The sequence below is a fragment of the Orcinus orca genome, chromosome X, assembly GCF_937001465.1.
Source record: "Orcinus orca chromosome X, mOrcOrc1.1, whole genome shotgun sequence".
NCBI classification, from domain to species: Eukaryota; Metazoa; Chordata; class Mammalia; order Artiodactyla; family Delphinidae; genus Orcinus; species Orcinus orca.
In genome coordinates, this window is record NC_064580.1 from 61,421,481 (window position 1) to 61,443,918 (window position 22,438).

Consider the following 22,438-nt stretch of genomic DNA (forward strand, 5'->3'; position numbering starts at 1 on the left):
AAAAAGTCAAATCCCAGATAGCATCCCATTTTAGGGAAGAAATAATTCAAGTCCTACAAACTTTTCTAGAGAATAGGAAAAAAAGGAACCCTCTGCAACTTTTTTAAAAAAATTATTATTTTTTTTGGCTCCACCATGTGGATTGCAGGGAGCTTAGTTCTCCGACCAGCGATTAACCCGGGCCCTCAGCAGTGAAAGTGTGGCATCCTAACCACTGGACTGTCAGGGAATTCCCTGCAAGTTATTTTGTGAGGCTAGCATAACCTTCAATATCAAAATGTAACACAGACAAAATGAGAAAGAAATATTAAAGCTCAATTTCACTCACAAAGACTGATGCAAATATCCTCAACAAATACTGAAAAACAAAACCTAGTAAAATAGAAAAAGAATAACGTCATGACACGGTTGGGTTTCTCCTGGGAATGCAAGGTTTATTTAACACTAGAAAATCCATTAATCCAGACATTAATGACATAAAGGAGAAAAAAATCTTATGACCGTCTTAAAACAAATCAGAAAATCTCTCTGCAAATGAGAGACAAGGAAGGATCCTCCACTAGAGACTTCAGAGAGCGCATGACTTTGGACATCTAACCCCGAGAAGAATAAATTTCTGTTGTTTTAAGCCAACCAGCTTGTGACCCTTTGCTATAGCAGCCCTGGGAAACCAATACCTATATTTATATTTAAATAACAAAAAAACAAGAAACACCCTAAAGCAAATATCATACTTAATGGCAATTTATGGCAACTTTCCATTTTAGATCAGGAACACCAGTTTTATTCCACATGATACTGGAAGCATTAGCCAACACAATAAGGCAAGAAATATACAAGGTATAAGGACTGAAAAGGAAGAAACATAACTGTCATTATTCACAGTTGATATAATTGGATATGTAGAAAACCCAAAAGAATTTATAAGTGAATTATTGTTAATTATTTAAAGAGTCTAGAAAGGTAACTGTATGGAAGGGGTCTGGAAATATGGTAGTGGTGGCAGTACAGTTTTTCAATTTCTCTGAATCCCCACATGATAAAAGACTGAGCAGGAATTCCCTGTGGTCCAGTGGTTAGGACTCTGTGCTTCTACTGGAGGGGGCACGGGTTCACTCCCTGGTTGGGGAACTAAGATCCCGCATGCTGCACAGTGCGGTGAAAACAAAAAAACAAGGAAAGAAAAAATACTGAGCATGTAGATGGCAGACCAAAACCTGATAAGACAACATTTACAACAAAACTGGATGACAAAGTATCCCCAAGAATTCCTAAATAAAAACGGGTGGTAACAAAACACCAACAACTACAAGACCTGCATTATATCAGCATCTGTACAGGAAGAAGAAGAAAAGGAGGTAACATGCAAGCATCTAATAGACTATAGAAAAGGAGAACTCCAAATAGCTCACAGAAATTCACTAAAAGTACGATGGGGAAATTTAAGAACAGCAGTTCAAATTGGGAGGGAATTTGCCTTTTCCATTATTGAGTGAGTACAAGGGCTTCATATAAATAGACTAAAGAAGTTGAAGCAGTGCAGCCCCCATGAATCCTCAAACTTGACCGACCAGAGTTCTCTTCTAAGGCTCCACAGTGAGAAGAAACTGATAAGAGTACAATCAAAATTGAATAGGACAGAGACAATAGAGATGAAAGAAAGAAAAGGTATAGACCAGTGCTGCCCAACAGCACTTCTGTGATGATGGAAATATTCTACATCTGTGCTATTTAATGTAGTAACCACTAGCCACATGTGGCTATTTAGCATTTGAAATGTGACTAGTACAACTGAAGTACTAAATTTTTTGAATTTTAATTAATTTAAATTTAAACGTGCATAGCCGCATGTGGCTAGTGGCTATCATATTGAATAGTACAAGTCTACAACAAAAATGAAGTAGGCAGGGGGTGTAGAGCTGGGAAATCTCAAAAAGAAAGCTGCCTTATTTTAAAGCACTATAAAAACAAAAATCAAAACAACCACCACACACAGAAAAAGGAGCTTTGTGAAGTTAGTAACACTTTCCAAAACCCCACCTCACTGTAAAATTTAAGAAAAACTAATTTCACATTAAAATGAGAAACAGTAAAGTTTCAAGATAAATACCCCAAAAGTTGTTTTTAAAAAAATAAAGAGCAGAAAAATACCTCCACAGAAAATGAAAGCGTGCAAGAAAAATGTGCCCACAAAACAGATCAAAACTGTAACTATTTCAAAATGAGCTAAAAGACATCAAGAAAAATGATACACGATATGAAAGAATAGCATAAAACAGAAAAACTCAGAAATGAGGTGCTAGAGCTCAGGAAAAAAGAACATAGAATTACCATATGATCCAACAAGTCTACTCCTAGGTATATACCCCCAAAAATTGAAAGTAGGGACTCAGATACTTGCACACCCTTATTCATAGCAACATTATTCACAATAGCCTAAAGGTGGAAGCAACCCAAGTGTCCATCAACAGATAAATGGATAAACAAAAAGTGGTATATAAATTCAATAGAATATTATTCAGTCTTAAAAAGGTAGGGAATTCTGACACATGCTATGACATGGATAAAAATTGAGGACATTATGCTATATGGAATAAGCCAGTCACAAATAGACAAACTGCATAATTCTATTTCTATGAGGTACTTAAAGCAGTCAAAGTCACAGAGACAGAACATAGAATTGTGTTGCCAGGGGCTGAGGAATGGGGGGAGTGGGGAGTTATTGTTTAATGGGCACAGAGTTTCAGTTTTGTGTGATGAAGAGTTCTAGAAATGGGTAGTGGTGGTGGTTGCACAATACTGTGTACAGTATGTACTTAATGCCAGTGAACTGTACACTTAAAAATGGTTAAGATGGTAAATTTTACCATAATCTTAAAAAATCAATTTTATTTCTAGATGCTAGCAATGAACAACTGGAAATTAAAATTAACAGAGTAATACCATTTGCAACTTCATCAAAACATGAATTCTTTGGGATAAAGTTAACAAAATATGTGCGAGATTTTTATGCTGAAAAGTATAAGCTATTGATGAGAGAAATTAAAGACGACCTAAATAGAGAGCTACGCTGTGTTAATGGGTTAGAACACAAAAGTATTATGATGTTAACTGTTCTCAAAATGACCTATAGATTCAATGTAATCCCAGTAAAAACCCCACCAGGCACTTTTGGAGTAATTAACAGGCTGCTTTTACAATTCGTGTAAAAATATAAAGGACTTAGAGCTAAGCGAAAAGATTCTGAAAAAGAACAAAGTCAGGAACTTACACAGCTTGATTTTAAGACTTACTATAAAACTACAATAATCAAAAAAGTGAGGTATTAGCATGACAGACACGTAGAAGCAACAGAACAGAGTACAGAAGCAGAGCCAAATACTTATGATCAATTACTGATTTTTGACCTAAGTACCAAGTAATTCAACTGGGTAAGAATAGTCTTTCAACACTGGGGCTAGAACAACATATCTATATGGGAAAAAATGAACCTTGATCTTTTTCTTTCTCTCTCTCTGTCACACACACACACTCAAAATGGATCATAGGCCAAAACATAAAAGCTAAAAACTCTAAAATTTATAGAAGAAAGCATAGAAGAAAAAATTTGCAATCTCGGACAGGCAAAGATTTCTTAGGACACAATAAACATAAACCATAAAAGTACAATAAATTTGATTTTATTAAAAGAAATCCCACAACACACCTACTAAGATTCTTAAGGTAAGACAAAAGATACCATACATTGACAAAGATGTGGATGAACTGGAACTCTCATTCATTGCTGGCAGGAATGTAAAATGGCATAACTCCTTTGGAAAACAGCTGGATGGCTTCTTATAAACTTAGAAATATACTTACCATATGACGCAGCAACTCTACTTCTAGATATTTCCCCAAGAGAAATCAAAACAAATATCCATACAAAGACTTTTACCTTGAAAGTTCATAGTAGTTTCATTCATAATAGCCTCAAAGTGGGAACAATCAAAATGTCCATCAACAGATGAGTGACTCTCCAAAACATTATCTTGAGTGAAAGCAGCCTGATCCCCACTCCCAGAAAAACCCTACATACTGTATGATTCCATTTATATGAAAATCTAGAAAATATAATCTAATCGATAGTAATAGAAAGCATATCAGTCATTGCCTGGGGCTGGGAGTAGAGATGGGGATTGACTGGGAAGGAGCACAAGGAAATCTTTTAGGGTAATGAAAGTATTCTATATATAGATTGGTGAACTGTGTCCACTGGGATATATATATATGTCAAAATCATCTAGCAGTATATTTAAAATTAGTGTTTTAAATGTAAATTATACTTCAATAAATATGATTTTTAAAAGAAATTAATAATGATTTGTAAAGGTCTCTTTAGTTCTAAAATTCAATGATCTATGAACTTATAAACCTATAAAATCTTCTTTGACTATTATAGATTTTTATCATATTATCTGATATCTTAAGGCAATATGGTTGGAAAAGACCTCAAAGTTCTCTTAGTCAAAAATTCTTCTGATGCCTGAATCGTCTCTCTAACATTCACACCAAGTAGTCATTCAGTCTCTGCTTAAATACCTTGAGCCCATTTCAGTTTTTGGACAGGTCTAATTATTAGACAGAGTTTCCTTATAATTACCTGAAATCTCACTCCTTGTAGGTCTCACCTATGGAAACATGCATGGAATAAATCGAATTCTTTTCTCCCTGACAGCCATTCAAATATTAGGAGGGAGCTATCATGTTCTTCCTAAATTTTCCAAGTTTAACATCCATATTTCCTTTAACTATTCTTCAAATAAGATGGTTTTGGGTGTTCTCACCATCCTGAGTGCCTTCCCCCTGACACATTAGGGTTTGCCAACATCCTCCTTCAAGAGTGTTGCCCCCCAGTCCAACACAATACTTCAGGTATGCTGTAACCAGAGCAGAATACAGGGTGATGACCACTCTTCTATATATTATATTTCTATTGATGCTACTTAATTTCAATGAACGTTCTTAGCATTATTGGCTTATGTTGAGCTTACAGTCAACCAACAAACCCAAATGTTCCACGTATGCTGCTATTAAGCCACATTTCATCTATTCTGTTCTTATACAGTTGGTTTTAGGGATCCAAGTATAAGGTGTTTTGTTGTTCCCTGTTGGTCTTCATCTTTTTAAAATGGGCTCATCATTTCAGCCTGTTGAGGTGCCTTCAGATCTGACTTTGTCTTCTAACACATTACTTACTCAGTTTTAGGTCATATGTACATTCAATCAATATTCACAAAAGGTGAATATTGGTCATATGTACATTCAATCAATATTTACAAAAGGTCCTCATCTACATATTATTATTCTAAATTCATATGGTATATACCACACAATTTGATATTCAATTGCAAACTTCTTAATTTCTAACTATTTCATACGTGTAAATCTTGTTTTAACAAAAATATTTTAAGCTTATCTATAGAAAGGATCATGTCTTCTACTTGTTCTATAGTACGAGGCATAGATTAGGTATTCAATAAATATTTGTTGACTTAAAAGCTAAATTAGAGTGTTTTTACACTATGGCTGTACCAAGAATGAGTCACAACTGACCTTCATCTCATGGTTACGTAAGGGCTAACTTTCTTTTACATCCATACAGATACATTTGTGGGAAAGGCTATACCAGCCAAAGCATCACAAAATCACTTCAAAATCATCAATGAGTTATTATAGTACAAACAGAGGCCACAGTGCCATCTAGTGAACATTACTAGTTTACTTCTGCTGATCACAAGCTCATTTTCACTCCTGTAATGTAAAGGCATGATTTTTAGAACTTCATACAGCAAATAGAACCAATATAAAACCAGCACATGAGTCGCGGTTGTTTTCATTTTAAGTCATATAAATATTCTATTAAATAGTCTCATCTTAGGGCTGTTGTAGATCTTATGACCATACTGTGCTTTGAGATTATGCTTTAGTTTTATCAATCTATAGTAATACCAACGACATTCACGTACCTGAACTGCAGTTGCAAGCTGAGGATGGAATTTCTGTACTGAGTTAAAGAGTACCCCATTATGTATTACTATTAACTTACAGACTATCACCAAAACAATCCATTATCTCTCTCTTAACAAAAATTAAACTTTATTATGATTTGCAGCAAATCCCATTATATCAAGTAGTGATAAATTGCTCCTATACTTGTAACCCAAGTTCATTTCCTCCATACTAAGTCTGTCCATGCAAACCTATGACTTTCACAAATGAAACACTTTAAATTCTTCAAAAATAATATAATAAAATTAGGTTATTGGGCTTAAGGTGCTATAAATTCCCCAAAGGCAGAGTTGATGTCTATGAAACTATGTAGTCTAATATTGCCTCATAAAATGTACTGGAGATACTCAAGAGGTGGGATACTCTGAGGTGGGATACTCAACAGATAATGGCAATTAAAATTTACATTTATACAAATCAGAAAATAAAGAAATTAGCTAAATTTAGCACTGTTATCTCAAAATGATGTCACCAAATGCATGAACTGATTAATCTGTAACATAATCTACTAAGAGTTCAGAGGAATATATTCTCCAAATTCTTTAACCCACCCAAATTAACTTCTCACCTATGATTCAATATTTCATGTTGAAAAGAAAGGAACTGAGCTAGTGAAAGGAATAACGGGGTGATTTTTTAAATAACATAATCTCATTCAGTTCTGGGAATCAAAGGCACTCACAGATCTTGATCACTTTTAATTTCCAATTATCCACAGTAGCAAGGATAGAAATAGCATGAACAAATGGAATTCCTGTATTAGGGAACCTGATTCACAGGTATTTATGGAATCTCCATGACTATTTTTTTAATGTAATGAGTGCTTACTATGCATTAGGCTCTATGCTAGACATCAGACAAAATAAAGATAAGACATGGTCCCATCTTCAAGGAGAAAGAGATTTAATAGGGAGCTAAGACAGGTATAAAAACAACTAGAATACAAGGAAGAACATAAGTACCAAGGTATAAATAGAAGTGTTACAAATTCTTAGAGGAAGACCAAGACTCAGTAATTTCCTTAGACTGTCATTAGGATCTAAGCTTTCAAAAAGGAATTTCAAAAGGTAGGGATGCACGGAAGAGGTAATTTGCAATAGAGAAGAATGGATGAGGTTACAGAGGTAGAAAAGCATAGATCATGGTTAGGAAGCAGCAGGTACTCCAGGTGGGAACAAACATAGTACATGTGTAGAGGAAATAAAAGAGGATTATTTTATTTAAAGATTATGGAGGGGGGTACCTTCAAGATGGCAGAGGAGTAAGATGTGGAGATCACCCTCCTCCTCACAAATGCATCAAAAATACATCGACATGTGGAACAGCTCCCACAGAACACCTATTGAATGCTGGTAGAAGACCTCAGACTTCTCAAAAGGCAAGAAAATCCCCACATACCTGGGTACGGCAAAAGAAAAAAGAAATGACAAAGACAAAAGAATAGGGACAGGACCTGCACCTCTGGGAGGGAGCTGTGAAGGAGGAAAAGTTTCCACACACTAGGAAGCCCCTTCGCTGGCGGAGATGGGGGATGGGCAGGGGGGGGAACTTCAGAGCCACAGAGGAGAACACAGCAACAGGGGTGCAGAGGGCAAAGCAGAGAGATTCCTGCACAGAGCATCAGTGCCGACCAGCACTCATCAGCCTGACAGGCTTGTATGCTCACCCACCAGGGCTGGGTGGGGCGGGTGGGGGCTGGGAGCTAAGGCTCAGGCTTTGGAGGTCAGACCCCAGGGAGAGGACTGCGGATGGCTGCGTGAACACAGCCTGAAGGGGGCTAGTGCGCCACAGCTAGCCGGGAGGGAATCTGGGAAAAACTCCAGTCCTGACTAAGGAACAAGAGACCATTGTTTCGGGGAGCATGAGGAGAAGGGATTCCTTCCTGGTCTGCCCACAGAAGGAAGAGCACCACCTAAATGAGCTCCAGAGACAGGAGCGAGCTGCAGCTATCAGCTCAGACACCAGACATGGGCATGAAACGCTAACACTGCTGCTGCAGCCACCAAGAAGCCTGTGTGCAAGCACAGGTCACTATCCACACCGCCCCCCAAGAGCCTGTGCAACCCACCACTGCCAGTGTCCCATGATCCAGGGACAACTTCCCCGGGAGAACACACGGCAGGCTTCAGGCTGTTGTAACGACACACTGGCCTCTGCTGCCACAGGCTCGCCCTGCATTCCAATTATAACTACTGTACCCTTCCCTCCCCCACCATAAGTGAGCCAGAGCCCCTTAATCCGCTGCTTTAACCCCGTCCTGTCTGGGTGGGAAGAGAAGCCTGAGGACAACTTACATGCAGAGGTGGGGCCAAAACCAAAGCTAAACTCAAGGAACTGTGTGAACAAAGAAGAAAAAGTGAAATTTCTCCATGCAGCATCAGGAACAGCAGATTAAATCCCCACAATCAACTTGAGGTACCTTGCATCTGTGGAACACCTGAAGAGACAACGAATCAACCCAAAACTGAGGCAGTAGACTTTGGGAGCAACTGTAGACTTGGGGTTTGCTGTCTGCAGCTGACGTGTTTCTGATTTTTACATTTATGTTAGTATAGTTTTTAGCATTTCTCTTCATTGACAGATTTGTTTATTGGTTTGGCTGCTTTTTTTAAAAAAATTTTATTTTAATAATTTTATTTTATTTTAAATTATTTTTTCTTTCTTTTTTTCCCTCACTTTTCTTCTGAGCTGTGTGGCTGACAGGGTGTTGGTACTCTGGCCTGGTGTCAGGCCTGAGCCTCTGAGGTGGGAGAACCGAGTTCAGGACACTGGACAACCAGAGACCTACCGGGCCCACATAATATCAATTGGTGAGAGCTCTCCCAGAGATCTCCGTCTCAATGCTAAGGCCCAGCTCCACCCAGCAACGAGGAAGCTCCAGTGCTGGATGCCCCATGCCAAACAACTAGCAAGACAGGAACACAACCCTACCCATTAGCAGAAAGGCTGTTTAAAATCATACTAAGTTCACAGACAGCCCAAAACATACCACCGGATGCAGGCCTACCCACTGGAAAGACAAGAGCTAGCCCCACCCAGCAGAACACAGGTACGAGTCCCCTCAGCAGGAAGCCTAGAGAAGCCACTGAACAAACCTTACCCACTAGAGGCAGACACCAAAAAAAACAGGAACTACGAACCTTCAGCCTCCGAAAAGGAGACCCCAAACACAGTAAGTTAAACAAAATAAGATGACAGAGAAACACACAGCAGATGAAGAAGCAATGTAAAAACCCACCAGACCAAACAAATGAAGAGGAAATAGGCAGTCTACCTGAAGAAGAATTCAGAGCAATGATAGTAAAGTTGATCCAAGATCTTGGATATAGAATGGAGAAAATAAAAAATATGTTTAACAAGAACCTAAAAGAACCAAAGACCAAACAAACAGTGATGAACAACACAATAAATGAAATTTAAAATTCTCTAGAAGGAAGCAATACCAGAATAACTGAGGCAGAAGAACAGATAAGTGACCTGGAAGACAAAATAGTGGAAATACCTACCACAGAGCAGAACAAAGAAAAAAGAATGAAAAGAATTGAGGACAGTCTTAGAGACTTCTGGGACAACATTAAACGTACGAACATTTGAATAATACAGGTCCCAGAAGAAGAAGAGCAAAAGAAAGGGACTGAGAAAATATTTGAAAAGATTACAGTTGAAAACTTCCCTAACATGAGAAAGGAAATAGTCAACCAAGTTCTGGAAGTGCAGAAATCCCATACATGACAAATCCAAGGAGAAATACGCCAAGACACATATTAACCAAACTATCAAAAATTAAATACAAGGTAAAAATATTAAAAGCAGCAAGGGAAAAGCAACAAATAATATACAAAGGAATCCCCATAAGGTTAAAAGCTGATTTTTCAGCAGAAACTCTGCAAGCCAGAAGGGAGTGGCAGGACATATTTAAAGTGATGAGAGGAAAAAACCTACAACCAAGATTACTCTACCCAGCAAGGATCTCATTCAGCTTTGACAGAGAAATTGGAACACTTACAGACAAAGCAAAAGTTAAGAGAATTCAGCACCACCAAACGACCTTTACAACAAATCTCAAAGGAACTTCTCTAGGCAGGAAACACAAGAGAAGGAAAAGGCCTACAAAAACAAACCCAAAACACTAAAGAAAATGGTAACAGGAACATACGTATCAATAATTACCTTAAATGTAAATGGATCAAATAGTCCAACCAAAACACACAGACTGGCTGAATGGATAAAAAACAAGGCCTGTATATATGCTGTCTACAAGAGACCTACTTCAGACCTAGGGACACATGCAGACTGAAAGTGAGGGGATGGAAAAAGATATTCAATGCAAATGGAAATCAAAAGAAAGCTGGAGTAGCAATTCTCATATCAGACAAAATAGACTTTAAAATAAAGACTATTACAACAGACAAAGAAGGACACTACATAATGATCAAGGGATCAATCCAAGAAGAAGATATAACAATTGTAAATATTTATGCATCCAACATAGGAGCACCTCGATACATAAGGCAAATGCTAGAAGCCAAAAAAGGGGAAATCGACAGTAACACAATAATCGTAGGGGACATTAACACCCCACTTTCACCAATGAATAGATCATCCAAAATGAAAAAAAACTAAGGAAACAAAAACTTTAAATGACACATTAAACAAAATGGACTTAATTGATATTTATAGGACATTCCATCAAAAACAACAGAACACACTTTCTTCTCAACTGCTCATGGAACATTCTCCAGGATAGATCACATCTTGGGTCACAAATCAAGCCTTGGTAAATTTTTAAAAACTGAAATTGTATCAAGCATCTTTTCTGACCACAAAGCAATGAAACTAGATATCAATTACAGTAAAAAAAAAATCTGTAAAAAATACAAACACATGGAGGCTAAACATTACACTACTAAATAACCAAGAGATAACTGAAGAAATCAAAGATGAAATCAAACAATACCTAGAAACAAATGACAATGAAAACACAACAACCCAAAACCTACGGAATGCAGCCAAAGCAGTTCTAAGAGGGAAGTTTATAGCAACATAATCCTACCTGAAGAAACAAGAAACATCTCAAGTAAACAACCTAACCTTACACCTAAAGCAATTACAGAAAGAAAAAAAAAAACCCAAAGTAGGCAGAAGGAAAGAAATCATAAAGATCCGAACAGAAAGAAATGAAAAAGAAATGAAGGACACTATAGCAAAGATCAATAAAACTAAAAGCTGGTTCTTTGAGAATTTAAACAAAATTGATAAATCATTAGGCAGACTCATGAAGAAAAAAAGGGAGAAGACTCAAATCAATAGAATGACAAATGAAAAGGGAGAAGTAACAACTGATACTGCAGAACTACAAAGGATCATGAGAGATTACTACAAGCAACAATATGCCAATAAAATGGACAACCTTAAAGAAATGGACAAATTCTTAGAAATGCACAAACTGCCGAGACTGAACCAGGAAGAAATAGAAAATATGAACAGACCAATCACAAGCACTGAAATTGAAACTGTGATTAAAAATCTTCCAGCAAACAAAAGCCCAGGACCAGATGGCTTCACAGGTGAATTCTATCAAACATTTAGAGAAGAGCTAACACCTATCCTTCTCAAACTCTACAAAATATAGCAGAGGGAGGAGCACTCCTAAATTCATTCTACGAGGCCACCGTCACCCTGATATCAAAACCAGACAAAGATGTCACAAAAAAAGAAATCTTCAGACCAATATCACTGATGAACATAGATGAAAATATCCTCAACAAAATACTAGGAAACAGAATCCAACAGCACATTAAAAGGATCATACACCATGATCAAGTGGGGTTTATCCGAGGAATGCAAAGATTCTTCAGTAAATAGAAATCAATCAATGTGATACACCATATTAACAAACTGAAGGACAAATCCATATGTTAATCTCAATAGATGCAGAAAAAGCTTTTGACAAAATTCAACACCCATTTATGATAAAAAAACTCTCCAGAAAGTAGGCATAGAGGGAACCTACCTCAACATAATAAAGGCAGTATATGACAAACCCACAGCCAACATCGTCCTCAATGGTGAAAAATTGAAACCACTTCCTCTAAAATCAGGGACAAGACAAGGATGCCCACTCTCACCACTATTATTCAACATAGCTTTGGAAGTTTTAGCCACAGCAATCAGAGAAGAAAAGGAAATTAAAGGAACCTAAATCAGAAAAGAAGAAGTAAAGCTGTCACTGTTTGCAGATGACATGATACTATACATAGAGAATTCTAAAGATGCGACCAGAAAACTACTAGAGCTAATCAATGAGTTTGGTAAAGTAGCAGGATACAAAATTAATGCACAGAAATCTCTTGCATTTCTATACTCTAAGGATGAAAAACCTGCAAGAGTAAATAAGGAAACACTCCCATTTGCCACTGCAACGAAAAGAATAAAATACCTAGGAACAAACCTACCTAAGGAGACAAAAGACCTGTATGCAGAAAATTATAAGACTGATGAAAGAAATCAAAGATGATACAAACAGATGTAGAGATTATACCATGCTTCTGGATTGGAAGAATCAACATTGTGAAAATGACTCTACTACCCAAAGCAATCTACAGATTCAATGGAATCCCTATCAAACTACCACGGGCATTTTTCACAGAACTAGAAGAAAAACTTTCACAATTTGTTGGAAACACAAAAGACCCCAAATAGCCAGAGCAATCCTGAGAAACAAAAACGGAGCTGGAGGAATCAGACTCCCAGACATCAGACTATACTACAAAGCTACAGTAATCAAGACAGTACGGTACTGGCAAATAACCAGAAATATAGATCAATGAAACAGGATAGAAAGCCCAGGATAGAAAGCCCAGAGCCCACGCACATATGGTCACCTTATCTTTGATACACGTAGCAAGAATATACAATGGAGAATAGACAGCGTCTTCAGTAAGTGGTGCTTGGAAAACTGGACAGCCAGTTGTAAAGAATGAAATTAGAACACTTCCTAACACCATACAAAAAATAAACACAATATGGATAAAGACCTAAATGTAAGGCCAGACACTATAAAACTCTTGGAGTAAAACAAAGGAAGAACACTCTTTGACATAAATCACAGCAAGATCCTTTTTGACTCACCTCCTAGAGAAATGGAAATAAAAATAAAAATAAACAACTGTGACCTAATGAAACTTAAAAGCTTTTGCACAGCAAAGGAAACCATAAACAAGATGAAAAGACAACCCTCAGAATGGGAGAAAATATTTGCAAATGAGGCAACTGACAAAGGATTAATTTCCAAAATATACAAGCAGCTCATGTACCTCAATATCAAAACAACAAACAACCCAATCCAAAAACGGACAGAAGACCTAAATAGACATTTCTCCAAAGAAGATATACAGATTGTCAACAAACACATGAAAGGATGCTGAACATCACTAATCATTAGAGAAATGCAAATCAAAACTACAATGAGGTATCACCTCACACTGGTCAAAATGGCCACCATCAAAAAATCTACAAATAATAAATCCTGGAGAGGGTGTGGAGAAAAGGGAACACTCTTGCACTGCTGGTGGGAATGTGAACTGGTACAGCCACTATGGAGAACAGTATGGAGGTTCCTTAAAAAACTACAAATAGAACTACCATATGACCCAGCAATCCCACTACTGGGCATATACCCTGAGAAAACCATAATTCAAAAAGAGTCATATACCAAAATGTTCATTGCAGCTCTATTCACAATAGCCCAGAGATGGAAACAACCTAAGTGTCCATCATCGGATGAATGGATAAAGAAGATGTGGCACATATATACAATGGAATATTACTCAGCCCTAAAAAGCAACGAAATTGAGCTATTTGTAATGAGGTGGATGGACCTGGAGTCTGTCATACAGAGTGAAGTAAGTCAGAAAGAGAGAGACAGGTACCATATGCTAACACATATATATGGAATTTAAGAAAAAAAATGTCATGAAGAACCTAGGGGTAAGACAGGAATAAAGACACAGACCTACTAGAGAATGGACTTGAGGATATGGGGAGGGGGAAGGGGAAGCTGTGACGAAGTGAGAGAGTGGCATGGACATATATACACTACCAAGTGTAAGACAGATAGCTAGTGGGAGGCAGCTGCATCGCACGGGGAGATCAGCTCAGTGCTTTGTGACCACCTAGAGGGGTGGGATAGGGAATTTGGGTGGGAGACGCAAGAGGGAGGGCATATGGGGATATATGCATACATATAGCTGATTCACTTTGTTATACCGCAGAAACTAACACAACCTTGTAAAGCAATTATACTAGAACAGATTTTTTTTTAATTTTAAAAATAAAGATTATGGAGGACCTTAAGTCTAAGAAATTTGGTCTTTATTTACAGGGTGCCACTGAAAATTATTGAGCAAGATACAATAATCAGTTAGATTATTCCAGTAGTCTTAGAGGTAATGAGGGCTTGGACTAGGGTAGTGAGGTAAAGATGGAAGGGGAGACAGCTGGCAAAAATATTGCAGAGGTAGAATTGACCAGATGTGGCACACGACTGAATATAGGGGGAGAAGAAGGAATCCATGAATCTAAGATTTCAGTCTTAGATAGCTGTATATACCCAAAGACAGTAGAAAAGTGGATGTGGGCTATGAGAAACATCAGGGCTATAGATATAGATTTGCATATGGAGAGCTGAACCTAAGAAAACAGTTGATGAATTTCTGTGGGGATAGTGTACAACAGAAACAAAAGAAGGGAGCAGAGAATAAACTCAACAAATGTTTACTGAAAACTTACCATGTACCAAGCATGTTCATGAGTGTTGAGGATAAAATGGAGAATGAGATAAACAGTACCTGCCCTCATCCAACATTTATTTGGGAAAAGAGACTACCAATAACATAAATAAAAAAGGAACGGTCAGAGCAATAGGATTAAGAGAGTATGTCATAAACAGAAAACAAATTAACAATTACCAAAGAGGAAGGGAGGTGGGGGAGGGATAAATTAGGAGTCTGAGATTAGCATATACAAACTACTATACATAGAACAGATAAAACAACAAGGTCCTACTGTACAACACAGGAACTATATTCAATATCTTGTAATAAACCATAATGGGAAAGAATATGACAAAGATATATACAGATATATCTGAATCACTTTGCTGTACAGCAGAAACTAACAACACAACACTGTAAATCATCTACACTTCAATAAAAAAAAGCGAGTATGTCATTAGAAGCCAAAGAGAAAGTTTCTGGAAGGAAAAAGTAGTATTATATTCTCTCGTGCTAGAGAGACCAGAGGACAAAATGGACTGAGGGAAAAAATCATTAGACTTTATCATTAAAAGGTCACTAGCGGGGCTTCCCTGGTGGTACAGTGGTCAAGAATCCGCCTGCCAATGCAGGGGACACGGGTTCGAGCCCTAGTCCAGGAAGATCCCACATGCCGTGAAGCAACTAAGCCCGAGCGCCACAACTACTGACCCTGCGCTCTAGAGCCCGTTAGCCACAACTACTGAAGCACACATGCCTAGCGCCCATGCTCCGCAACAAGAGAAGCCACCGCAATGAGAAGCCCGCGCACTGCAATGAAGAGTAGCCCCTGCTCGCCGAAACTAGAGAAAGCCGGTGCCCAGCAACAAAGACCCAATGCAGCCAAAAATAAATACATTTATTAAAAAAAAGGTCACTAGTGATATTCAAAAGAGCAGTTTATAGAATCAGATGCAAAAATCATCAAAAGGGAAGGAAGTAGGTGGTGAGGCCAAAAACCTTAGAGTCATTCTTGTCTCTTTTTTTCTCTCTTATCCTACATCTGGTTTGTCAGAGAATTCTGTCAGCTTTATTTTCATATTCTATACAGAATCTGACCACTTCTCACCATCCATACTTCCTTCATCCTGGTCCATGCCACCATCATCTCTTGCCTAGATTATTTCAGTGGCCTCCTAACTGGTCTCCCTGCTTCCACCCTTGCATCCAGCTCAGTCTATTCAACACGGTGGCCAAGTGATTTTATTAAAATGCAAGTCAGATCTTGACACTCTTGTGCCCCCAAACCCTCCCACTGGCTCCCCATCTCACTTAGACTTAATGACACAAATCTTTACAATGAACTACAATGTCTTTCTTACATGATCTGTTTCCCCACTACTTCCTTGATCACATTTCCTGTTTTCCCTAATATTCCCTCTGCTCCAGCCACACTAGTCTCTTTGCTGTTCCTCAAACACCACATATATGCTCCTACCCCACACACCAGAGCCTTTGCATTTGCTGCTCCCTCTGTCTGGAATGCTCTTTTTAAAGGTATCCTCATAGCCATATCCCTCATTTCCTCAGGTCTCTACTAAAAAACTACCTTCTCACTAAGGCCCCCTCTGGCCACCTTGCCTAGAATTCCAACCCTTCACTCCTCCTCTAAAACATTTAATACTACCCTTTCCTACTTAGTTTTCTCTTTAGCACTTATCACTATCTAATATAACAGGGTCAGAAAACTGTGGCCTTTGGGCTCCATCCAGCCTACCATCTATGAATAGCTAAGTTTTACTTTTTTAAAAGGCTAAAAAAATCAAAAAAGAATACTTTACGACACAAAAAATTATATGAAATTCAAATTTCAGTGTTCCTAAATATAAAGTTTTGTTGGAACAAAGCCATGCCAATTTGTTTACATATGGTCTACGCCTACTTTCATGGTACAACAGCAGAGCTGAGTAGCTGCAAGAGAGACTGTATGGCCTAGAAAACCTAAAATATTTACTGTGTGGTTCTGCATAGAAAATTTACTGACCTCTCTAATATACCATAATATTTATCTTTTTATTGTCTGTGTCTCCTAGTAGAATATAAACTCTGTGGGGGTAGGGGGTTTTGTCTATTTGCCTAGGACAGTATTTAACATATAGTAGTAGACAGTTAATAAATATTTTTTGAATGAATGAATACTAAAAAAATATAGGCAGTAATTTTAGGTTATAAAGTTTGGTGATGAAAGGAAGGACAAACTATAATTTGGGGAGGATGACATGGTTGAAGAAAGGTTTTTGAATAAAGAAGACCTAAAAATAATTGTAGTGACAGGGGAAAGAAACAGTAGAGAGAGAAAGATAAAAGAGTTAGGGTTGAGATTTGTAGGGAAGGTCCCCTGAGAAAGTAACTTCTTTCTCAGAGATAAGGGAGAAGAAAGAATGGATAAAGAGAGAAGGTGATGAAGTTCATGTCAGTGGCTACAAGCCCAGGAAATTAGAAGATAAGGTTTTCTGCTAAAAGGAAGGATAAGGCATAGGGGCTTAGGGATAAAAAAAATGTTTTGGAATCACCAAGGATTGGTGAGGAGTATGACAGAAAGTCAACAAGAGTCAGTTTTACTTAGTGCCTATATGAAAACTATGAAATTTTAGCAGATGCAATAAATATGCTTTCACAAAATTTCTGAACAGTACTCAAGAAGATCAAGGGAAGGAGTGAAAAAAGCAGACAATAAAAATTAACAAGACTAGGTGGCAATAGCAAAATAGTAAAATATGATGAACTGCGTAACTGTTTCACCTTTCTTCATCTGTCTTAGTGCACAGTAGAGTATTCCTTACATATGGAGGTATCAAATCAATTTCTGCTAAGTTTAAGACAGGAAGGATGAAATGGAGAAATATACTAACAGTAATCAACAAGGCAATCTGGCCTTAAATGACATAATCACAAACTGAGTATACATATTAGGACCTGCCTGGTTTCCTGCTCTCTTCTTCTTCCCCTCCTTACTACTAATATCATTTGAACTCCCAATTATAGGTTCAGTCCTACACTAGGCTCTAGGACCAAACTTGACATTAGTCAGAGGAAATTTAAGAAGCAGTGCTTCAAGTCTTAGAAGACTGTATCATCTATTCACTTTGTATTCTTTTTCCGGTAATTGCATCCCAGTCTGGCTCCCTATGCCTGAGCTCCACTCTTAAAAAGAGCCTCATGTTCCTTTCACTTTAGGTTTGGAGCTCGACCTTGCTCTTTCTAGTCTATCTACACATACCCCCAGTGATGCAAAGATTTGAGTCCTGCATCTGAGTCCAAATCTCTATGATGAAGACCTGTTCCCTGCTGATATGCTTATGTGATGCCAACTACCTATGTGTCTAACTTATGGAATCTTTCCAACACTTAAATTTCCCCCATTGCCATAATCTGATCTGCCCATTAGGATACCCTGATGCCAGCTAATTGGCTGAGTCAAAGGCAACTTGTTCATCTCTGTAACTTCAGAGACTATCACAGTATCTCATACTATGTTCTTTCTATCTTGACTAGGTGATTAGATATCCTTCCTTGGCCTGCAGATGTATCCATCCCCCCAGTTGGCATGTCTAGCTCCAGGTCCAGGTCCATCCCAATCTGCCAGGTTAATATAAATCATAGAGTTACAAAAGCCTTGTGATTACCTTCTTTACAGGTCTTTAAGTAAGCAGTAGGAAACTACCTTTCTGAAATAGGTAACAGTATTCTGAGCAGAAATATAATGAATTAAGTAACAAAATCTATGTGACATCTTCTTTTCAGGTCTTTAAGTAAACAGTAGTCAACCATCTTTCTAAAACACTTAAATGCTAGCCTGTGTAGAAATACGATGAATTAAGTAACCTTTCAACTTCTCTTTCAGGACCGTGAATTTATAACAACCAAACTAAATGGTAAATATTCTTTTGAAAGAAAATCTGAAGTATTTATTAAGGTAAACAACCCTTCAAAGTAAACAAATCTTCAAAGAAAATGTCTAAAATTACAACCCTTAATCACATATTTCCCCCTAAATTTGTTATTAAAACTTAAAAAGCAACAAAAACCTTCATATTTTACCTGGATCCATACTTGTACTTCTTGTTTTTTCTCTTACCACAAGACAATACGCCCCACCCCATTATGTGCATACTATATGATAACCAAAGGAAGAAATGTCCCAAATGCTTTGGGGGAGTATGAACGGCTCTATCCTCAAGCAAGTTTTATCCCTTTTACCTTCTAGAATTTTGTTCTGATAAGAAATCAAATGCTGAACATTTTTTTAGATTGGTTGGAAAGGCAAAAGATAACCCAGAAAGTAAAAGAACGAATTTCATCCCAGTGTTTGCTCTCACTGAATGCTTGACCCAAAAAAATGTGTAACTTAAAATTTATTCTGCTTCAAAGGACAATACTGCAGATGGTTAGCAGCAGATAACTTTGTTCATGAATTGCAATGATATATTACCTTTCAGAACAGGGTGTTAAAAATAAACAGTAAGTAATGGAATTAAGAGTCTCCAAATTTTCTCTCCTTTTGGGAAGTTCCATTCATTAATGTTTATAGTGTGCAAGTCAGGAAAATATCAATTTGACTTTGTTCTGTATGAAGTAACTCTCAGACATCCTAACCTAATAGCCAAGAAGTCACACCACTACAACCATCTCTCTGCCATTGCACATAACAACATTTGCTGCCTTTGAAAAACAAATAAATCAAAAGACCTTATCAAATTGTCCCAAATGCAGGTAACAAGCAGCCATGTTCCTCTGTAGCCTGGCAAAGTCCAGGAACGTTTGATCACATGCATAAAATCTCAGAGAACAGCAGTACCAGTGTAGGGCATCAGCATAATCTTCTACCTAAAGTTTAAAAAGAAATAACAAAATCACACAGATATTTCTATATTTGACCCTAATTGTTCCAAGTCACCTTTAGAAACAAAAAAATGGCACTGTTTACATTTTTAGGCAACCAAAACACAACATCCTCTTTAGTTGAATGCTGAATGCATTTTACTATCAGCCTTGATCAATATAAAGTTATAGATAAAGTGGTAATCGATATTCTCTCTTCTTCCCTCACATTAGAGGTTTCACGGAAACCAACAAAATTAAAAGGCAACCTATGAAATCAGAGAAAATATTTGCAGTATTTTGGGGGGGTAATATCCAAAATATATAAGAAAATACTACAACTCAGTAGCAAAAAATAAAAACAAGAACAAAAACAAAACCCGATTAAAAATGGGCAAAGGATCTGGACAGACTTTCCCAAAGAAGACATACAAATGGCCAACAGGTACATGATAAGGTGCTCAACATCACTTATCATCAGGAAAATGCAAATCAAAACCACAATGAGATATCACTTCACATCTGCTACAATGGCTAACATCACAAAGACAAGAGATAACAAATGGTGGTGAGGATGTACAGAAAAGGGAAACCTTGTACACTGTTGGTGGGAATGTAAACTGGTATAGCCACTATGGAAAACAGTTGGAGGTTTCCTAAGAAATTTAAAATAGAACTACCATACAATCCAGTAATCCCACTTCTGTGTGGGATACCCAAAGAAAATGAAATCATTATCTCAAAGAGATAATTGTACTGCCATGTCCACTGCAGCATGCCAAGGTATGGAAACAACCTAAGTTGTTGTTTACTGATGAATGTGGGTAAAGAAAGTACAGTACATGTATACAATGGAATATTAGCCTTAAAAAAGAATGAAATCCTGCCATTTGTGACAACATGGATGAATTTGGAGGACATTATGCTAAATGATATAAGCCAGAAAGAGAAAGACAAACATTGCATGGTATCACTTATATGTAGAATCTGAAGTAAAGAAAAAAAAGTCAAACTCATAGAAACACAGAGTAGAATGGTGTTTTCCAGGGGTTTGAGGGTGGGGGAAATGGAGAATGGTTGGTAAAAGGGTACAAACTTTCAGTTATAAGATGAAAACGGTCCGAGGATCTAATACATACATTAGATATATGGTGACTATAGTTGGTAATACTGGATTGTATAACTGAATTTTGCTAAGAGAGCAGAACTTAAATGTTCTCACCAAAAAGAAAAAAGGTAAATATGTGAGGTGATGGACGTGTTAAATAAGTCATTAGACCCCTTTCACAATGTATATGTATATCAAATTAAATCATCACACTGTACACTTTAATCATAATTTTGTCAATTATACTTCAATAAAGCCAAAAAAAATGAAATTTCACATATGGGATGAAGAGTCGGAGAGGGTGGTGAGCCACCCTAGAAAACTCAGAATACGATTTAAAAGTTATTAAAACAACAATGATAAAAATGTTAAAAGAGAACACCCATAATTTACCATTCGAATACAGCTATTTTCATTTTTCCACATTCCATTTTAATTTTACCCTTTTGTATTTTTATATAGTTGTAATCACACTTTATATTACAATTTCATTTTCTATTCTTTCCATTTAACTTCATTTTGTAAATATTAATCTATGTTGCTACGTAGGATAAGAAAATGTAAGATATTTTAGTAAATTTCCAGGGTTTTCACTATTTTAATTAAATGCTTTGGGTGGTTTTTTTGTGGTTTTTTTGTGTGTGTGGTTTTTTTTTTTGTTTTTTTTTTGTTTTTTTGCAGTACGCAGGCCTCTCACTGTTGTGGCCTCTCCCGTTGCAGAGCACAGGCTCCGGATGCGCAGGCTCAGCGGGCATGGCTCACAGGCCCAGCCACTCCGTAGCATGTGGGATCTTCCTGGACTGGGGCACGAACCTGTGTCCCCTGCATCGGCAGGCGGACTCTCAACCATTGTGCCCCCAGGGAAGCCCTAAATGCTATGTTTTTGTACAAAAATATTTTCTTACTTTTGAGGCACTTTAAAATTTTCAATGGTAAGAAGCTATTACAAAAAATCTAATAGAAATGACCTGGATAACTTTTTTTAAGATAAGAAAATTAAGATTGCTCATGCACACCAAGGTAACGTAGATGAGTCCCCTGTACCCTACCAAGAAACTTCACATTTTTCAATGAAAGACAGGAGTCATTAGTACCTAAAAGGAATAAAACTCACTCCCTACTAGAAACAACTGTGCTGAGGAGGTATAACACTGCCTTTGACTATTTAGAATTAAGATTACATTCTTCTACAGTTTTGGAAGTGGGAGTTAAAAAAATTATCCTGCAAGACTGGAAAATGAGAGAAAAAAAGATTCAATACGAGAAGGGAATTCTGAAATAATTTTTTACTTGCTCAGTAAAGAAACAGAGACCCTCTAAAAGAAAATAAGAATATCATTCTATTTTGCAGCACCTTAATGTATAAAACAAGATGTTTTGATATATGTATATACTGTGAAATGACGACCACAATTAACATATCCATCCTTCTGCAATGTCTAATCTGATGTTAATACTATGCAGTATATTTTTGATCCTAGACATACTTTTCATCTCTGGAAGTTTGATTTGGGTCTTTTGTATCTTCCATGTCTCTACCTAACTTCTTGAATATATAGAATACAATTATAAGAGCTATTTTAATGTCCTCTGCTAATGTTAACTTCTATGTTAGTTTCAATTGTTGCTTCTTTTCTTCATTATA

The 22,438-nt window shown here is 37.2% G+C and overlaps 1 protein-coding gene across 1 annotated transcript in view; it reads right to left on the bottom strand.

The window, feature by feature from the left end:
• The window catches only part of TEX11 (testis expressed 11), a 345,012-nt gene that overhangs the window by 124,037 nt on the left and 198,537 nt on the right, over positions 1-22,438 (bottom strand). The window contains exon 16 of the mRNA XM_012535167.3: positions 19,554-19,691. Within this exon, the coding sequence (XP_012390621.2) occupies positions 19,554-19,691 (138 nt within the window). The remainder of the gene's footprint in view (positions 1-19,553; positions 19,692-22,438) is intronic.